At 43.3% G+C, this 21,020-nt stretch overlaps 1 protein-coding gene across 1 annotated transcript in view; it reads left to right on the forward strand.

Annotated features, from left to right (window-relative positions):
- The window catches only part of VPS41 (VPS41 subunit of HOPS complex), a gene marked incomplete in the record, with an annotated part of 438,130 nt that overhangs the window by 275,455 nt on the left and 141,655 nt on the right, over nucleotides 1-21,020 (forward strand). The window contains 1 exon segment of the mRNA XM_073630486.1: nucleotides 15,068-15,195. Within this exon segment, the coding sequence (XP_073486587.1) occupies nucleotides 15,068-15,195 (128 nt within the window).

Raw genomic sequence — 21,020 nt, forward strand, 5'->3', positions numbered from 1 at the left:
AGAGGGAAAGGGGAGGAACGGGGCTGGTGCTTATTTAGCGGTGGTCCGGCGCACTGGCGCTATTGGAGTCCGGAACCGGCGTTTAGCCACACAAACACAGCAAGCGCTCCTCGATGGAATCGATGGCAGCGAGTGGGACAGGCACAGGCACCAGCAAGGCCCAGGTAAGGTGCAGTTGTGTATACTGTCTTCCTTGTACTGTGGGGTCTCTCTCTCTCTATCTCCCCCCCCCCCCCCCCCCCCGGTGGCAGGGGCCTGTCTAGGCACATAAAGCAGTTAGCTCATACTGTGCACCTGTGGTGAGCATCCTTGGGTATAGGACAGGTTGTCTCACTGGGATGGTTTCTTCTTTTGTCTCATGGCAGGCCAAGAGCTCTGATCCAGTGGCAAAAAGAAAATGTCCTTCATGTAAATCTAAGTTACCTGAAGGATGGAAGAAGACGTTATGTCAAGCTTGTATTGATTTGCTAGTTAAAGAAGAAGCTTCTTCCGCTTGCAGCGACTTGATTGCATCGGTTAAAAAGGAACTTGATGCGACTATTCAATCATTTCGCTCTTCCCTAGCAAACCCATCCCTGAGTCAGCCTACTACCTCACAGTCCTCCCAAGGCTCACTTATAGTCCCGGCGATGGAGACTGAGGCATCTCCTACCCCAGAGGGACATTCCCCCTCTCAATCTGAGGATTCTGATGAGGGTGAGGAAGGAGAAAATTTACCTTCAAGATTTAAATTGTCTTTAGAACAGGTAGATGGCCTGTTAAAAGCAATCTATACCACACTGGGTCTGGAGGAGGAAAGAAAGGAGTTATCTCTGCATGATAAAATGTATGCAGGGCTTAGCGAGCACAAAAATCGCAATTTCCCAGTACATTCTGTTATTTCTGAAGCTATTAAGAAAGAGTGGGCAGAGCCAGAGAGAAAGCCTTTCTTTCCCAAAGCCTTAAAAAGGCGTTTCCCTTTTGATGAAGATCCAGCAGCGGTTTGAAACAAAAACCCCAAACTAGATGCCGCGTTTTCCCAGGTCTCGAGGTCTACAGATTTGGCATTCGAGGACATGGGGGTGTTGAGAGATCCCATGGATAAAAGGATGGACCAGCTACTAAAGAGGGCTTGGCAATCCATCATGGGAAATCTTAAACCTACTATGGCAACTACAGTGGTATCCAGAAATATGGAGTTCTGGTTAGAGCAACTTAAGGCCCATATCTCAGCAGACTCACCAAAACAAGAAATTTTGGATTCATTTTCAACTCTGTCTGCCGCTGTCGCATTTATATCTGATGCTTCAGCGGAATCAATTAAAATGACAGCTAGATCTGCTGCCCTAGCCAACTCAGCCAGAAGGGCTCTGTGGTTGAAAACTTGGCCGGGGGACGCGGCATCCAAAAACAAGCTGTGTGGGATACCGTTCCTGGGTGACTTGCTTTTTGGACCTGATTTAGATGCGGTTCTAGATAGAACTGCTGATAAAAAAGTCTTTTCCCATCAAAAAGAAAAAGCAGCCAGTTAAACGTTTTTTTCGTTCCCAAAGGGCTCAAGAACAAACCAAACCCCAGGAGAAAAGAAAAAATTGGGCATCGCAGAAGGGTAAAGGCAAAGGAAATGTCCTTTTCCATCCTCCTGCAGCCTCCGGTAAAGCACAATGACTTGTGCGTACCAGTGGGGGGAAGGCTTCAAAGTTTCCTTCCCCTTTGGGCCAGCATGACAGAAAGTCTATATATTTTGGACATGCTGTCCCAAGGTTACAGGATAGAGTTTTCGGATCACCCGCCAGAAAGATTCTTTGTAACAAACCTACCAAGGGATCTAACAAAGGCTCTGGCCATGAAGAACCTTTTAAAGGATCTGAGGCACCAGAGGGTAGTGATACCAGTATCCCCAGAAGAACAGGGTCAGGGTTTCTATTCACACATCTTTCTGATAAGAAAACCATCCGGAAACTTCCGTCTTATCCTCAACCTAAAACCCCTGAACAAGTCAGTCCTATACAAAAAGTTTTGTATGGACTCAATTTTCACGGTCAGAAACATTCTGACAAGATTGTTTTATGGCATCAATCGATCTGAGGGATGCTTATCTTCATATTCCTGTAGCACCTCAGTCCCAGAAGTTCCTGAGGTTTGCGGTGAATATGGGCAAGGAGATTATACATCTTCAGTTCAGGGCCCTTCCCTTTGGCCTGTCGTCAGCTTCTCGTATTTTTACGAAGATAATGGCGGAAGCTCTCGCCCCTCTTCGACTCCAGGGGATTGCAGTAATTCCATATCTGGACGACCTCCTCTTTTTTGCCCCATCCAGGGAAAAGTTGCAGGAGGATTTGAACAAATCCCGCAGTCATTTGGAGTCACTAGGGTGGATAGTGAATGTTCAAAAATCAAATTTCATCCCAGCTCAGCAAGTACTGTTTCTGGGTTATTTGATAGATTCAGTGGAGCAAAAGATTTTTCTCCCAGAAGAGAAAAAGATCAAGGTCCAAAGGGTAATAACGGCACTACAAACAAATCAACTGATTTCAGTCCGAAAGGTTATGTCGGCTCTGGGGACATTAACCTCTTCAATGCCAGCCATCCAATGGGCAAGGCTGCATTTCAGGACCCTCCAGAGGTTCCTTCTAAGGACATGGAACCACAGGACGGAGAGTTTGGATACAAAAGTAAAGATTCCCACCAGAGTCAAACGTTCACTTTGGTGGTGGAAAAGTCAGGTGGTACTGCAAAGAGGTCTTCTTTGGTCTTTTCCGACCGGGAAAGTGGTCACAACAGACGCCAGTTTGCAGGGATGGGGGGCCCACATGGGTCAAGCCTTAGCGCGGGGAACATGGTCCCAGTTCGAGGCCCAAAGATCCTCAAATTGGAGAGAGCTGAAGGCAGTTGCCCTAGCATTAGCTTTCTTCTCTCAAAACCTCATAGGTTGCCATGTTCAGATTTTGTCGGACAATGGCACGGCCATAGCCTACCTGAACAAACAGGGAGGCACAAGAAGCAGGGCCCTTCACTTACTGTCAGTAGAGATTCTGGAGTGGGCGGAGAACCACTTACTATCTCTATCCGCAGTCCATCTAAAAGGCACATTGAACGAAGTAGCGGATTATCTGAGCCGACAAAAAGTTCAGGAATCAGAGTGGAGTCTGAACAGGAAGGTGTTTGCATTAATCACCAGTGTTTGGGGCCTTCCGCAGGTAGATCTGTTTGCTTCAAAACAAAACACGCAGCTCCCAAATTTTTTCTCCCTTCAGAGAGACATTTGCTCTCAGGGGATAGATGCTCTGGCACATCCGTGGGATTTTCACCTAGGGTATGCTTTTCCTCCATTCCGATTATTCCCTCTAGTGTTGAGGAAAATACTGAAAGAGAGAGTATCAATCATTTTGATTACTCCATATTGGCCAAAGAGAGCTTGGTTTTCCACAATTCTGCAGTTGGCAATCAAACCATGTTGGCATCTCCCGCTCAGTCAGGATCTGTTGATTCAGGGGCCAGTGCTTCATCCAGAGGTAGGCAGGTTAAAGCTCACTGCCTGGTATCTGAGGAGCAATTAATGAAAAGCAAAGGCTTTTCAGAACGTTTAACTGCTACGTTGCTTTCCAGTAGGAAAGAGGTAATCAGGGATATTTACGCCAAAGTATGGAAAGTCTATGTTTCTTTCTGTCATTCAGAACATAGGGGGGTTAAAGACCTAGTTTCAGTGCTGGAATTTTTGCAAAAAGGTGCAGACAAGAATCTGGCGGTCAGCACTCTTAAGGTGCAGGTGGCTGCCTTGGGAGTTTATCTGGAGAGATCCTTATCTTCAGAAACTCTGATCATGAGATTTTTCAAAGCACTTTCCAGGTCGAGACCGGTACCGGTGAAGCATTTCCCAAATTGGGATCTCTCGGTGGTTCTGCAGGCTCTGGCAAAAGAACCATTTGAGCCTTTACAGGCCATATCCCTAAAGAATTTAACTTTGAAGACTATTTTTCTGGTCGCAATTACTTCAGCAAGAAGGATTAGTGAACTGCACGCCCTATCGGTAAAAGAGCCTTTTTTGTCAGTTTTTCCTGATAGAGTTGTCCTTTAAAGTAGATCTGGGGTTTTTGCCAAAAGTGGCAAGCTTTAGTAACAGGTCTCAAGAGATTACTCTACCAACCTTTTCTGCTAACCCTTCGGGTGCAAAGGAAGAGCAGTTTCACAATTTAGACGTAAGACGTATCCTATTACAGTATTTGGAAGTAACAGGAGGGTTTAGAGTTTCAGATTCATTATTTGTTCTTTTTTCTGGAAACAAGAAAGGCCAACAAGCATCAAAAGCATCATTGGCTAGATGGCTTAAGACAGCTATTTCTGTAGCCTATTCTCAAATGGGTTTATCTTCCCCGCTGGGAATTAGGGCTCATTCAACAAGAGCGCAGGCCACTACATGGGCAGAAAGAGCTGGTGCCACCCCAGATCAGATTTGTAAGGCGGCTACGTGGTCAAGCTACTTAACGTTTGTCCGTCATTACAGACTGGATCTCCTATCAGCAGGTGATCAGGCTTTTGGCAGAAAGGTTCTGCAGGCTGTGGTCCCTCCCTAGGGGGGTAAGTCTCTATTATCCTCTCAAGTGCTGTCCTGAAAGACGATAAGGGAAAATTCAAGTTAGACTTACCGGTAACTTGTTTTCCTTGAGTCTTTCAGGACAGCAGCATCCCGCCCTATTGTTTTTACATATATATACTGTGACTAATCATATCTCGATTATGTGTTCCAGTTTGGGGCCGGAGGTTCTCTACTACTACTGACAATGTGTGGAAAGGAGCCTCCTTTTAAAGTTTGGTGGAAGAGGTGTTTCCTGTTGGCAAGGGGAGGAGTCACTCTCTCAAGTGCTGTCCTGAAAGACTCAAGGAAAACAAGTTACCGGTAAGTCTAACTTGAATTTTTCCATCTCGGAAGCGTGGATTGAAGTATCAAACAACTGCACAACAAGAGCACAAAGACAGGGGGATTTGCCGCCGCCGCAGAAGTCACTCTTCCTCAACTCACTCCCAAAATCAGCAAGATGAAGCCCCAAGGAGCCCTGGTTTCTCCCCACCCAGAAGAAGAGATTGCATGGATACCTGAGCATTCCACTACAACATATCTCTACTCCCCACATTGGAATCCCATTGCCGGATGACTACAGGAGGGCCGCTGCCCTATCCCTCAAGTTCTCCTATTCCACAATCTCCTCTGCAGGGGTACAAATCCCACATGCTCTGACTATTTTCATGTCTGTTTAACCGTTATTTCGAAGTCCTTTTTTTCCTTCAGTTACCCAGGAAGAATACTCTCTTAAAGAAGCACCACATGATCACTTAGACTTTCGAGTAATATCCAAACATTGGTCTAGTTCTGTTCCAGTTATAAGTGAGTTCTTATATTTCACTACTGTGGTTGACAATTCCTATCCCTAAACGTTCACTCACGCTCCCTCAGTGACTGTTAGATCATAGCACCTTGACCATTGAGTGGAAACTTTCTTGTTTTGCAGTTTTTCATTTTGCTTTCATACTTTACGTTACCAATACAATGAGTCAAGCTTGCCTATTCAAATTGCATCCTGTGCAATAACGAAATAAGACATTATGACTAGATACTATTCCTTATCGCAGGTACCGGTTTTATGTTAGATTATTATATCTGAATTCCATGATGGCTTAAGCCATCCTATTGTCTGCCAACATCTTGTAAATATGTTCACAATTAAATCAAAAGCTTGCCTCTTGCTTCCGGACCTTTTTCCCCATGTTGGAGTTGAATGTATTCCCTATAAGACCAATATAAGTTCATAATGGACCCAAGGATAATGGTCAAAGAGGGGGAAAAAAATAGAGAGAACCATACAATACTACCGTCCTAGCAAGCTCTCTCTAACCCTCCCCTTACACTGGCAACCCTTTCCCGGAAAACTCCTTGTTTTGTTCTAGAATCTCCCCACTATTTTTAATTACTCATAACTCCTGCGGTAGGCTAATAAAGTCTGTGAGGCCATGTCATACCTGACATATACAATGTTTTTCCTGTTATTAGTTCAAGAGGTTAGACTGATGTCTCGTACAATTCAGCATATTGTAAATTGGTACAAGGTTTAGCTCAGTACAATTAGCTCACACTCGTTATGATTTAACCATACCTGGCCGGAGCAAACTCTAACATTGCACTGTTTATAACACAATTTACTTATAAGAAGTTACGTATATTTATCTGCTTTCTCAATATAGTTTAACTAACCTTGTAGTTATTTGTTACGGGATCTAGTGCACCCCATCTTATCTAACGCCTACTAAACAGCAATACAAAAAAAAACAATAACAAACAAAACAACCACACTACCAGTCTCACAATATACCCACATCCTGTTACTTACGAAGATCACATCCTACCATGTCACTTTCCACACACCCGACTAGCTGCTATTCATTTCCCATCTAATGCTGCGTACACACGAGCGGAATGTCCGACAGAAAAAGTCAGACGGAAGCTTTTCATCGTATATACAGATCGTGTGTAGGCTGCCTCGAAATGTTTTTTTTTTTTTAATCTGACGGACCTAGAAATGGAACATGTTCTAAATATTTCCGAAGGACCCAATTCCAATCGGGAAAACTGATCGTCTGTATGCTGGTCCGACGGACCAAAAACGACGCATGCTCTAAAGCAAGTACGAGGCGTAAGCTATTGGCTGCTGGTTATTGAACTTCCTTTTTCTAGCCTAGTCGTAAGTGTTGTACGTCGCCACATTCTGGGCGGTCGGACTTTGGGTTGACCGTGTGTAGGCAAGACCGCTTGAATGGAATTCTGTCAGTTTATTCCGACGGCTTAACTTGTCGTGTGTACGCGGCATTATACTCGGGGTATACATCAGGACTGGAGTATACCGTACTCCCTCACCAACCATTCCTAACAAACCCTACTGACTGTCCCTACTTAGATCAATATACCAAGCCCCAAACTAGCAGGTTCTTCTTTTGACTCGCCTAGAAACTGCTCCAACACAGAAGGAAACCTCTTCTTCCTCCTGACACTGGATTCCACCCCCTCTCTTAACATTAGGTAGACTAGCAGGCCTATTTCTACCTCTGATGATTCACCCCACTACTTCTCATAACTTCTACCCTTCCCTCCCCCCCACCTTCTTTTTTTTTTTTTTTTTTTTTTTTTTTTTTTTGTTCTCCCATCCTGCCCTCCTTTTCTCCCTGCACAATAAAATACTTACCTTTTACTCCCACTCACCCATCAACACAGTCCCATACTCTGCCTCTTCCTCCATTTACCTGATAGGTCATACTTCGAAAATTCCATTATGGCCTCCCAGAACCCTTCTACCTCTCCTCTTTCATTAATACTAGTATCCGACAACGCCAATGGCCTAAACATTCCTGAGAAACGATCTCAATATCTCAGACAATTCCACAAGCTTAAAGCTGACATTGTATGTATACTGGAGACTCAATTCCTGACAGGCAAAATTCCTAAACTCACTGATAAAGAATATCCAAACGCTTACCATGCATCTAACGCAGATTCTAAAACTAAGGGTGTCTCCTAATTTCTAAATGCACTCCTTTTGAACTGATTGACTCTATGATTGATGAAGCAGGTAGATATATTTTTCTCAAAGGAAAAATTGTCTCGCGCCCCATCACAATCGCAAACTTTTATTCTCCGAACACTAAGCAAGTATCCTTTTTCTGCCAAATAGGGGATTTATTAATCTCCCTTTCAGCAGGGATCCTTATTCTCGAGGGCGACTTCAACGTCCCACTAAATCCACTTCTAGACACGTCCTCGGACACCTTTGCCCTGCCATACAAAGCTCTTAAACAAATCAAACTCCAACTTCAAAACCTCTTGCTTCACGATGCCTGGAGAACTCTATATCCCCAAGAGAAAGATTACACATACTTCTCACCCCTACATAAAAAATATTCCCAACTTGACTTTTGTATCCCAACCTGACCTAACCTTCCTACATAAGGCCACAATAGAACCCATGCTTTTTATCGACCACCATCCAACCACCATCAGTGTTGCCAACCGTCAGTATTTTTACTGGCAGCCGGTGTAAAACAGGCAATTTTCTCCTGCCAGTAAAAGGAAAAAGTTGTCAGTAAAAAAATATGGCTGTGATGTTTGGCTCGTTCCAGAGCCGGCCAAGACCATCCGAGTGCCTGCTAAAGTCTGTTCGGGTAGCTCTGGTGGAGGCGGTGCCCGAGAGTGTCGTGTGATGTCATGGTGCAAGGGAGCCAAGCAGAACGGCCAGAACCTCGTGTGTGGGTCTGCAGGGCAGGTCGGGAGCAGGACTGTCAGTGCTGTTTAGACTGGAGTGGACTGAAGGAACCACCTGGCTTGGAGAGAGACTATCCCTGTGACTCAGGATGGGGACATGTCGTGCCGGTGAGAAGTCCGCATCATCTGCTGCTGCACACTTCTGTCATTGTCCCTGTGAGAGTCAACTTTGTGTGTTTCTTCCTATTCTAATTTCTTGCCCTCCTGAGTCCTGTCACTGAGCTACTTACTTACTATAGCGAAAATAAAATGAGAAATATGTTTTTTGCCCTAATATCTACCTTAAATCAAATTGCTAATTGCATATTGTACTTGTTTGTAGCCTAAATACAAACATTTGCACTTAACACTTTAATTTTGTAACTTTTGGAAATGGCAGTAAAAACTTTTTGGGTGTCGGGTCAGTAAATTTCAATCTGGTAGGTTGGCAACACTGATCACCATTAACTTGGTGTTTCCAGAAACCACCTCTAGAACCAAAACCTGGAAGCTTAAAGCGGGGGTCCACCTATCTATCGTGTTTTTTTTTTTTTTTTAGTTCATTCACAAACTTTTCTTCTCAGCATTACATACTCACATATTGTGTGTAATATGTCCGCCTGTGTCAGATTTCGTCGGAAAGAATAACTTATATTATTCACTGCAGGCGGTTTCCATCTTCATTGTGGGCATTTGAAGCCCACAAGCATTTATTTCCTGGATGTGGTGAATGCTGTGCTCCCAGCATTCACCGCTCGTTCCTGCACATGCTCAGTGGCATCCTGGGAAGCCTGAGACTAGCTCCCAGGAGTCTGGGAGAGGCTGGAAACACGCCTACTCCCACGGGAGGAGAACCAGGAAGTGCAAAGAAGAATAGAAAAATAAAAGGTAATTACGGCGATTTAAATTTTTTTTAAATGGCATGTCAGCATCTAGGCAAGGAAGAGAATACATACAGATATTGTTCAAAATTTGGGTGGAACCCCGCTTTAATACCTCCCTACTTAAAAACCCTGTCGACACCCAACGTTTTAAAGCATGCATTCAGGAATATTTCTCTTTTAAACGACAATTCTGAAACATCTCATAAATGTGTAACTCTAGGTGACTTTATAAAAAAAAGCATCTAAAATTTAAAAAAAACAACCTAAAATGTCAACACTTTTTTTTGTCATGTATCCACGCACTAGAAGCAACACAATAATGAACCATGGCCTCCACTACCTATCAGGAACTGACCTATACCAAGCAACGCCTCCAAGAGGAACTAAACCTGAAAACAAAAAGACAATACATTTTAAGACATAAAATCTTTTATGAACAGGGGAACAAATGTGGGAAACTTCTTGCAAAAGCTATACAGAACAAGAAAAACAATGCCACTGTACACCATATAAAGGACAAGCATGGTACAACACATTCCTCTAACAAAGACATAGCTACCCAATTTGAACAATATTACCATTCTCTTTACAACATTCCCTCCAATCCCAAATGTGCTACTGGCTCCGAAAGGAGATCAAAACTGATCCAAGACTTCCTTAAAAACTATGGCCCTTTGCCTATTTCATCAGAAGCCGTCTGAAAACTCGACTCGCCCATCTCAGAAGAAGAATTTGAAAAAGCACTTAAAGATATGAAAGTTGGTAAAGCTCCAGGCCCAGATGGCTTACCATTACAATAGTTTATAAAACGTTTACAGATGTGTTTAAACACAGATTTCTCTCAGCTTTTCGTACATTCCAATCCGACACATTACCCTCTTCCCAACTCCTAGAAGCACACATTGCTGTGATCCCAAAAGAAGGAAAAGACAACACACTTGTCACAAATTACCGCCCAATATCTCCGATAAACGTAGATGTCAAAATCTATGGTAAGGTACTAGCAAAATTACTTCTTCCACTTTTCCCTTCCCTAATCTTGCTGGACCAAGTCGGCTTTATTCCGGGTAGGGTATAAAGAGGAGAGGGGTGGTATGGTTGACTTTATCCCGGGTAGAGAGGGTAGGGATAACACAATAAAAGCCCTTAACATCCATCACTGGCTTACGTCTAATGCAAAACAAGGCTTCTTCCTATCCCTAGACGCCAAAAAGGCATTCGACAGAGTGGCCTGGGATTATATGGATGCTGTCCTCTCTTCCATTGGACTTCCTGCCTCAATTAGAGCATACATAAAAGCCCTATATTCTAATCCTACAGCTAGGATTCGAGTTAACAGCCACCTATCGAACGCCTTTCATTTACACAATGGAACTGGACAAGGATGCCCTTTTATCCCCACTACTATTTGTCCTCACTCTGGAACCATTACTAAATAGAATACATTTAAACCCTGACATTAGAGGCATCAACATTAGGGACCAATCATATAAACTTGCTGCTTTTACTGCTGACCTTCTTCTCTTTTTATCGGAACCACTTATCCCTGCCCGATTTACTTAAAGACCTAGAACAATTCCAGCTGCTCTCCAATCTAAAAATAAACCATTCAAAATCAAATGCCCTTAACATATCTCTACCCCCCCCCCCCCCGACATGGTCACTCTATGCAAAAACAATTTCTCCTTCTCCTGGGCCAAGGAGACAATAACCTATCTGGGAATTGAAATCCCCAAATCTCTATCAGATCTCTACCAACACAATTTTACCTCTATCCTAAAGGAAACTAGAGAGGACCTGAAACGCTGGAACACTCTTAACGTCTCATGGTTCGGCAGAGCTTCTCTACTTAAAATGACAATTCTTCCCTGCTTCCTTTATGCGATGCAGACAATACCTATTCGCCTTCTGCATTCCTTTTTAAATTTCGTCAAGCTTGCACAACCTTCATATGGAGAGGCAAAGCCCCCAGAATTAAATTAGACTAACTCCACCAAAAAATAAAGGGGAAATAGCTCTTCCAGACTTACACCGATATTGGGCCACACACCTCACCCGAATAGTCGACTGGAATATTCACCATAAAGTCAGACTGGGTCACATCAGAACACACAATGACCCCGCTCTGTCTGAGAACCCTATCATGGGTACACCCACAGCACATTCCCCCCAAGATCAAACTTCACCTGCTCATCGGCCCTTCCTTGGAAGTCTTCAAACGCACAAACATGATCTCAAACCCAACTCCCTGGATTAGTCCGCTTACCCCTCTGCGCTCAAATCCAGAATTTTCCCCTGGCGCAAATGATGACTTTCTACAGAGGATCTGACCATATAGAGATATCTTAGCAACTCACTTTTACCAGGGAGGTTCTCTCCTATCCTGGGAGGCTCTCAACGCACCACTAGCCCCACACTCTATCTGTCTATTCTGGACATATATGCAGGTGAAACACTTCCTGTCCAGACGGGATATTGCTCACCATTGGAAAAAGCCACCAATGACACTGGAGACGCTATGTTCCAAAAAGTCACCCCAAAGGCATCTTATATCATGTATCCTCCTCTCTTTGAGGAGGGCTTAGCTTTCTCTTCTCCCGCATTCACAGCATGGGAAAATAACCTAAATATACGTTTCTCAGCCTCTGAATGGAAATCCATTTGCACCTATATACAAAAGGGACCCCTAATGCCACGTACACACGGTCGGACTTTTCAGCTACAAAAGTCCGACAGCCTGTTGAACAGACTTTCAACTGACTTTTGTCGGACTTTGACCGGACTTGCCTACACACGATCACACCAAAGTCCGACCGGACTAAAATAAGGAAGTCGATGGCCAGTAGCCAATAGCTGCCCTAGCGTCTGTTTTTGTCTGTCGAACTAACATATAGACGAGCGGATTTCTGGGTCCGGCGGAGTTACGACGTAAAGATTTGAAGCATGTTCCAAATATAAAGTCTGTCAGATTTGCGACTGGAAAAGTCAGCTGAAGGTCCGGTGAAGCCCACACATGATTGGATTGTCCGCCGGATTTGGTCCATCGGCGTCTGTCGGACAAGTCCGGTAGAAAAGTCAGTGTGTATGCACCATTAATGTCGCCACTCAAGAATGCTGTTTCAAAGTTCTCACTAGATGGTACAGGACCCCCGCCCTCCTAAACAAAATCTCAAACTCAACTCCGAATAAATGTTGACGTTGTGATGCTCCTGATGAGTCAATGCTCCACATTTGGTGGTCTTGCCCCAAAAACCAATTATTCTGAAAAATTGTACACGAGACCATACTACAAGTTACATCAGATAACATTGAATTCCCTCCTGCTCAATATCTGCTTCATCATACCTCCATCCCAAAGAAATATTATCTTAAGTCGCTAGCAATGTTTATGATCAATGCTGCCAGACATTGCGTGCCAGACTTTGCGTACCAAACCACTGGCGTTTTTACCAATGAAAAAGGAATGGGTTTACAGACTAAACAATATGGAAAAAATACAAGAGCTTATCAGCATCTCACATGAAAAGATCTCTAAATTCTGTCAAACATGGCACTGCTGGCAACGCTTTAAAAGAGCACCTGATAACTCAGAATATAAGTAATAACATCATAAGCTCTATGTGCGGGGAGAGGGGATGCGGGCGTCCCTCCCCCCCCCCCCCCCCCATTTTCCCTCACCTCCCTTTTTTTTTTTTTTTTCCCCTCGTCATGGACACTAATAGCACCCTATATAGCTAGAAAATGAATAAATGAACGTTAATATATATTTTATTAATACCTCCTATAGGGTTGTTTTTATTTCTCAGCTGTAATCCACATCTTATAAGATGTAAATCAAAGAGAAATGGAAATCATATAACTTATTTTACAGGCGTATTTTGTCTTGTCTTTTCCTACAATATTTTGTAATCTATTCGCTTTGATACATAACTGTCTAACATGTGCCTTACATGTTCTCTTGTTTGCTTCAATAAAAATTTATGAAAAAAATATAAAATAACGGAAGACAACCAATGCAGCCACAACATCTAAAAATTTAAAAAAATTTTGTTATTGGGTTTAGTACTGCGTGGAGGTTTATTAAACACTGCAAGCAAGGGTTCCTTTGTGCATGTGCTCTTGGCTATTTTGCCAAAGATTAAGAGGCTTCCAAGTCTCTGTTTGTAGCAGGTTAAGCTGAGCTACTGCGAGAATTTTGTGAACTTTGAGATGCATTGGTATCTAGAAACTGCAGCCACTCAGGTCAAGGAAGCCTGAATTTAAACATTGTGGCGTTTTTTTTGTTTTTTTATGTACTACTGTTCTACACGCTAGGCTTAAAATATGCTACAGATCCTAACGGATGCTCAAAACAATGGTTCAACACCTTCCCTGCACAGTTCTTCAACTAACTGTGCTGCTCAGGGAGCAAGAATTATGCTAATTGGAGGGGGGTGTCATACCACTGAAGATTCAGACTGCCGTTCTCTGTGTTTAGCAGGTGTCTGGATATCTAGCTTGCTGCCAGCACATTTTAACCATAGCTGTAGCACAATAGTACATAGATATAAAAAAAAGCATACAAATTGATTACTGTGTATTAGGCCTGACTACATTACAGATCCAAAACTTCAATTTGGCTTAAACTCTTTTACTTGTTAAAAATATACTTGGATAATATTAAAACGACTTGCCACAGGTTCTCTTTAGGACCTTGTTTAAATGTGTTTACTGCAGTGAAATATACTGCACCTGTCCACTGCACTTTACAGTTCAAATTTCTGCAGGTTCATGTAGTGTCCTATGATAATGCATTCCCCAACTCCTGTGTGCAGCACCTTAGGTGCACTGTTCACTATCACCACACTAAATGTTTGCATCTGAAAGTGTGCTGTTTCACTACAGAAGTCTGAATGAGTTATTAAGCCTTAGAGAAAAGTGCTGTTTACATCTATTCTATCATTCTATCTTCCTAAATATAACTAAAGGCAGAACTTTTTGTTTCAGTTTTAGTTAGAGGGGAGACTTTTTTGAACACCTGTCAGTTTTAATTGCTGTCTGTGTCCCCTTTATGGCGATTCACCCTCTCTATCTGTCCTGGTTACCATTATCATTGAAAGTAAAAGAAAATCCCAAATTTTGGGTTGTCCCCAGAAGAGTAATAGAGGGGAAATCTTCCAATGGGGACACTAGTTCTGGTGACCTTACTTTTGCTGTAAATTCCTCTCGCTTCCTTTTTTTAGCTATGTGACAGGAGTAAAGGGAAATCTCCCCAGTGGGACAAGGAGGGCAAAAAATAAACCCCACAGGAGTTATAACCCTCCCTTGCTCTATCCAAAAGTTTAGAATAAGTTTTATCTATAGTTTTACTTTTAGACCTGCTATTGCTGGAAATGCCTTTTGTCAATATGCCCCCTTCCTGGTTTCTTTCTCTGGTGTTACCGTCTCCTTCCAGGGTTGTATGGGCGCACACACCTGGCAGCTCAGATCAAGCTGTTTACATCTACAGCACCAGAGTCTCGGGAAGGTACCCCCTGCTCTCCCCCCCCCCCCCCCCTCTTTCGACTTCCTGCACTATCATAGTTTCTCTGCTCCCCATACCTGGAAGTTCAGGGGAAGTAACACTGAACCTGGAACCAGCAGCTGAGAATAACACGAGCAAAGTGTTTTCTTTGAAATGTGTACAGGGAACTGTAAAGAGGTTACATCCGTTGCAAAAGTGGGGAGTAAGTCACTACTTCATTACTTTACTACTTTTTTTTAAATCGATAACTGGAATTCCAGGAGCAGAATGTCTGTTTAAATGCAGACCATAAGTCTGTGTTACTGTAATGTTGCAAATTCCCTACCTGTGAAAGTTTTGTTATATTGAAATGTTTTATACAACCAGCTCTAGGCCACGAACCTTTTTATAAAAAGATATCTCTCTCATTTTTTACAGGGATTCGCAACACTAATAAGAGAATGGCCTGGAGACCTGTACAATAACAAAACCATAGTAAAAGCTTTAAAGGGGCATTTGAGCAAAGACCCAAACAACAGAATACTTCTGGAGGCTCTGGCAGAATTGTAAGTTAAGTCTTCACATATACAGATGCTTCTTCATTACACTGTATAAAGTAATCTTTTTATTACTTCTGAAGTTTGTGTTCAGCAAAGCTTTGGGAGGTTATGACATTTAAAAGATTGTTTTCATTTTATATGTGCCCAATTCTATTGTAACGCTGAACAGTAGAATCATAGCACAGTAGGGCTGGTTTATTAAAGAGGAAGTCTGATTAGAAGTTAAACCCCCAGGGGACCCAGTGCATATAGCACTTGTCCCTATTAAAAATGTATTCAGGGGTTGCTAAGCTGTATGGTCAGATAGCTTGCCCCTCTCCCTGCACCGCTATCCAATTTCTCTTGAGAAAGACGATGGACTGCTGAATGACAGCGAACAGAGGAGGAGATACATATGCAGCCCTTCTTGCTGTTAAGCCTTGTCCCTCCTCTGCTGCCCATGTAGTGTGAAAAAACTGACCACTACCCAACAACATTACTTGTACAAAAATCCTTGACTCAAGATCCTTTTGTGCCTTTGAACTCAGTTGTGGACTGTGGACCTCCTGTTACCCACCTTAGGTTCCAGGATGCCCAAATACCCATTATATGGCATTCTTTACCTTTTTATTATGCAATCATACTACTGATGTTGCTTACCTAAATAAGTGCCTTGTACTTGCGTAATTGACCCCCCCATATGTCTGACCTTTTAATCTGCCATGTTGGCTGAGATAAATGTTCTTTGTTTCAAGATTTTAAGCGGCTGCATCCACGAAGTGTGACTGACTGTTTTCTTGAAAAATTAATAAAAAATATTGATGAGAAGAAAAAAATTACCTCACACTCTCCAGCTGCTGCCAGTTCAGAGAATGCTAGTCATAACTGGCAGCTTGCATTATGAATGATGGCAGATGGAGAGCAGCGCTGCCATTCCTCAAACACAAGCTGACAGCAGCACAAACCAGCAGCTTTTACACTAGTCTCTCCCAGATAAATGTAGTAGATGCCAGTTTTTTTTTTTGTTTGTTGGCTTGTGTTTTCGTGAATGACTGCTCTCCCACCACCATTATTCATAACACAAGCTGCCAGCTAATTTGGAGGAGATGATTGCAGTAATGCTTGTGTTGTGAATCAAGGTGGCTGAAGAGCAGCGCTGTCATTCACAAAAATAAATCATATTTATTTTTTGCTATTCACATGATCGGATTAGCATTTTATATTAACAAATAATTGCATTTACATGTTCCGTGTACTGTGGGAGACCAGATATAGTGAATGCAGAGTCCTGGGTTTAGTAACACTTTAAGTTTATCTGCACAGTTTTCTGTTCATCCCCCTGCAAAATTCCCCAAATACCTGTTGGGACTGCCAGTAAAGTCCACCTAATGCAGTTTCCTGTTATTAGTGTGGCAACAGTGCTGCACTGCTTCTGAATTCAGAGCAGCTTTTCAATCTCATATAGGATGTTCCTGCTTGCACTACAGTGGAATTTGAAAATGCTGCAGGGCACATAGCTATTAGCATTGTCACTGCTGATTTAGGCCAGGTTCACACTGCTCTGACATGGAAGACGGACGACTTCCGATCCGACTTTGCCCTATGACTTCATGTCCGACGTCCATGCGACTTCAATGAATGGGATCTGACTTTGATCTGACCATACCAGGCCCTTTGAGTCTGGTATGAATCTTGAGGAGACAATGGCCTCATCCCTGTGGCTGGTGGTTGTGGGGGTCTGCGGGCAGGGAAGGTTTTACCCCCTTAATGACCAGAGCATTTTTTGTGATACAGCACTGCGTCGCTTTTACTGACAATTGCGTGATCGAGCGACACTGTACCCAAGCAAAATTGACATCCTTTTTTCCCACAAATAGATATTTCTTTTGGTGGTATTTGATCCCCTCTGCGGTTTTTACTTTTTGCGCTATAAACAAAAAAAGACAACAATTTTGAAAAAAACAATATTTTCTACTTTTTGCTATAATAAATATCCCCCAAAAATAAAAAAAACACCTCAGTTTAGGCCAATATGTATTCTTCTATATATTTTTGGTAAAAATCACAATAAGTGTATATTGATTGGTTTGCGCAAAAGTTGTAGCGTCTACAAAATAGGGGATAGATTTATGGCATTTTTGTTATAATTTTTTTTTTTACTAGTAATGGCGGTGATCCTCGATCTTTATCAAGACTGCAACATTGCGACGGAAAGATCGGACGCTTTTGACACTATTTTGGGACCATTGACATTTATACAGCAATCAGAGCTAAAAATAGCCACTGATTACTGTATAAATGTCACTGGCAGGGAAGGGGTTAAACACTAGAGAGCGATCAAGAGGTTTAACTGTATTCCCTGAGTGTGTTCTAACTGTAGGGGGGATGGGCTACTACTGACATGACAGAGATCACTGAAAGAACTGCGTAAACCTCTAAAGGGATTTTTAAGGCAATGAGAACTATAAATTTAGATAAAAATATATTTATTGCAAATCTGAATTTCAATTACATAAATACAAAAAAATAGAATTTGATAAGGATATTACATTACAAAATTATTAAGAGTGCATTCGCATATGGAAGAAAATTGGAAGAAAGTGATATATCACACTACACGATACAGTCAGCACAGACAAGAAACCGTGGTATCGAGTAGTAGAGTTTCAACGTGTTTCGACATGCTTATTTCAAAGAAAAGTCTTCAGGGAAATGTATCACAGTCTAAGGAAAATCAAAGCAGCAATGTTATAAGCTATGTAAAGATATATATATATATATATATATATATATATATATATATATATATATATATATATATATATATATATATATATATATATATATATATATATAATATTCTCGCATATTAAGGCTGACACATCACTTACAACCTCCAAATGCACTTTGTGGGTTAATTGTATTTCCAATGTCAGGGTAAGAGGTCCTAATCCTCCATGGGTTAACAATGTCCTATGTCCTCTACAAGACGGCTGGATATGAGGTTACAATCTAAGTATTAGCGTTCCAGCATCAAGTATTTGATGCCTGTATAGAACAGGGTGTAAGATAAAAACACTTACTTTCAGTAGAGAGTATAGGTCCGATTAGCCTGGAGCAGTCTGTGTACCCTGATGCCCCTCGGTTGGTAACCGAGTGAGGAGTGACTCCATTTGCTGTCTCTGACGTCCTTTTTGTGTGGTGTGGACGGGGATGGGCCGCTGCGTCAGCCAATGACGCGGCACACCTAGAATCACCGCCGACAGGGCCTTCCAACGTGGTGACGCCGAGCGTCCCCATGACACAAGACGGCGCTGCTGGCACAGTGCATGCGCGCAGCGGCGACGTGCGTCAAGGCGACGCACAGCAGCCTGGATAGGCCGGCCACCATGATGGAAAGGGGCCGTGCCCATAGTTGGAAATACTAATGCGGTAACAACCGAATCAAACGGCCGTCATTGGCGACATGGAAGCGGTGTCCTCATTAAAAGGAAAACATCCCTACACCCCATGGATGGAAAAATAAGCCCAAAGGACCGCTTAACAGGATAGTGAGTCCTAGTTAGCGGAACGGCCTGCAGGGGGTGGAAGGTGGAATATACCTATGCGGGGTAGTTAACCAGGGCCTGTGACACCAAAAGGGGCTAGCTCTCTGACTCACTCAAGACATGCAGAGTGAAAAAGGGGGATAACTAAGGGCTAATAACCACCGACACAGGGACCCCTGCTCGAACCACATTTCAAGCATTGGGGTAAAAATTACAGCGATGTATATTGGGGACATCGCGCCCCCCCCCCCCCCCCGTGTCGGGTAGGGACAGGACAGAGGGTAAATACCCTTCCCAACGGGGAGGGAAACATAATTTTCAAGAAAAAAGATCCAAAGAAAGAAGACACAACGACCAGAATCATTATGAGATTCTCCAATGAACATAACAAAATAAGGAAGATCATCTCCAAGCACTGGTCAATCCTCACGGAGGATCCAATCGTGGGCAGTTTAGTTAGATCTAGACCCCAAATCGCCTATAAAAAAAATCAGGTTCCATTGGGAACATGCTCACACAGAATGAATACAAGGGAAGTGCAAGAAGAGACCCCTGTAAAACTTGGGGCACATACCCGTGTGGGTCTTGTTAACAGTGCGGAGTTATCGGAAGGAGAACTACGGTATTATTACCCAATGGGGAAAATTTCCAGCTACGTCGATTTGCCAGTTGTAGGACACGGGGAGTCGTGTATCTGATGCAATGCCAATGTGGGGCCTTCTATGTTGGGAAAACCCAACAAGAATTTGCCAAGAGTTGAAAAACATATGCACAGCATGGGCATTGGCAATCTCTACCTACCACTTGGTAGGCATGTAGCCAAACACAATTACAGGATGCCCAAAGGTAATTTCACAGTCCTGGATAGACTCCATATACCAATTAGGGGGGGTGACTGGAACAAGGTCCTGCTCCAGCAAGAATTGCGCTGGATCAGGCGCCTTAGGGTCACCACCCCCCTGGTTTAAATGAAACAGAGCTTCAGGCCCTTTTTGGATGGCTTTAGTTCAGGTAAAACCGACTAAAGGTCACCTTTTGTCTTCTTTGACCTTGTCCATGATTTCAGGCCTGAACACCCTTATTATCGTTCTGACCTCTCTGCCCCATGGGGTATCCTTTGTGAACCCTTGGGTTGCTAATAAGTACGAGACATGAGATATATTACCCAAAGGGTTTTTTTTTTTTTTTTTAGATATTTAGACATTTGTATATACACACATTTGTATGTGACCGTTTGTTACCTCATTACCACCTGATTTGGCCAATGGTCTCTTGGCCATTTCTAGGTGGAGCCTTGAGATTTACTACTGTTTTACATTTGTCTCTATCTCACATTAGATCATCCATTATGCATTTCTGGGTTGTCCGGTGTGGGGGTGGAGTTGCCCCTCCCCGTGGGTTTTCCCAGTTGAGAAGGGTATTTACCATCTCTGTCCTGTCCCTACCCAACACAGGGGGGCCGCGATGTCCCCAATATACATTACGGCAATTTTTACCCCAATGCTTGAAATGCGGTTCGAGCAAGGGTCCCTGTGTCGGTGGTTAATAGCACTTAGTTATCCCCCTTTTTCACTCTGCATGTCCTGAGTGAGTCAGAGGGATAGCCCCTTTGGTGTCACAGGCCCTGGTTAACTACCCCCCCATAGGTATATTCCACCTTCCACCCCCTGCAGGCCGTTCCGCTGACTAGGACTCACTATCCTGTCAAGCGGTCCTTTGGGCTTATTTTTCCATCCATGGGGTGGGGGGATGTTTTCCTTTTAATGAGGACACTGCTTCCACGGCGCCGATGACAGCCGTTTGATTCGGTTATTACCTCATTAGTATTTCCAACTATTGGCACGGCCCCTTTCCATCATGGTGGCCAGCCCATCCAGACTGCTGTGCGTCGCCTTGTGTCATGGGGATGCTCGGCGTCACCACGTTGGACAGCTCTGTCGGCGGTGATTCTAGGTGCGCTGCGTCATTGGCTGACGCGGCGGCCCATCCCCGCCCACACCACACAAAAGGATGGCGTCACTCCTCCCTCGGTTAGCAACCGAGGGTCATCAGGGTACACAAACTGCTCCAGGCTAATCGGACCTATACTCTCTACTGAAAGTAAGTGTTTTTATCTTACACTCAAATACCAGAACAGGAAAACTAAAGGTTTTTTTTTTACCTCCCCTTTCCCTATTATGGTCGTTTTGCTCATTACTCCCCTTTTTTTGCCCTGTTCTATACAGCCATCAAATAATTGATGCTGGAACACTAAGGCTCTGTTTCCACTAGTGCGACTTTTCATGCGACTTGGGACTGAAAAGT

The sequence above is a fragment of the Aquarana catesbeiana genome, linkage group LG05, assembly GCF_042186555.1.
Source record: "Aquarana catesbeiana isolate 2022-GZ linkage group LG05, ASM4218655v1, whole genome shotgun sequence".
Taxonomy (NCBI): domain Eukaryota; kingdom Metazoa; phylum Chordata; class Amphibia; order Anura; family Ranidae; genus Aquarana; species Aquarana catesbeiana.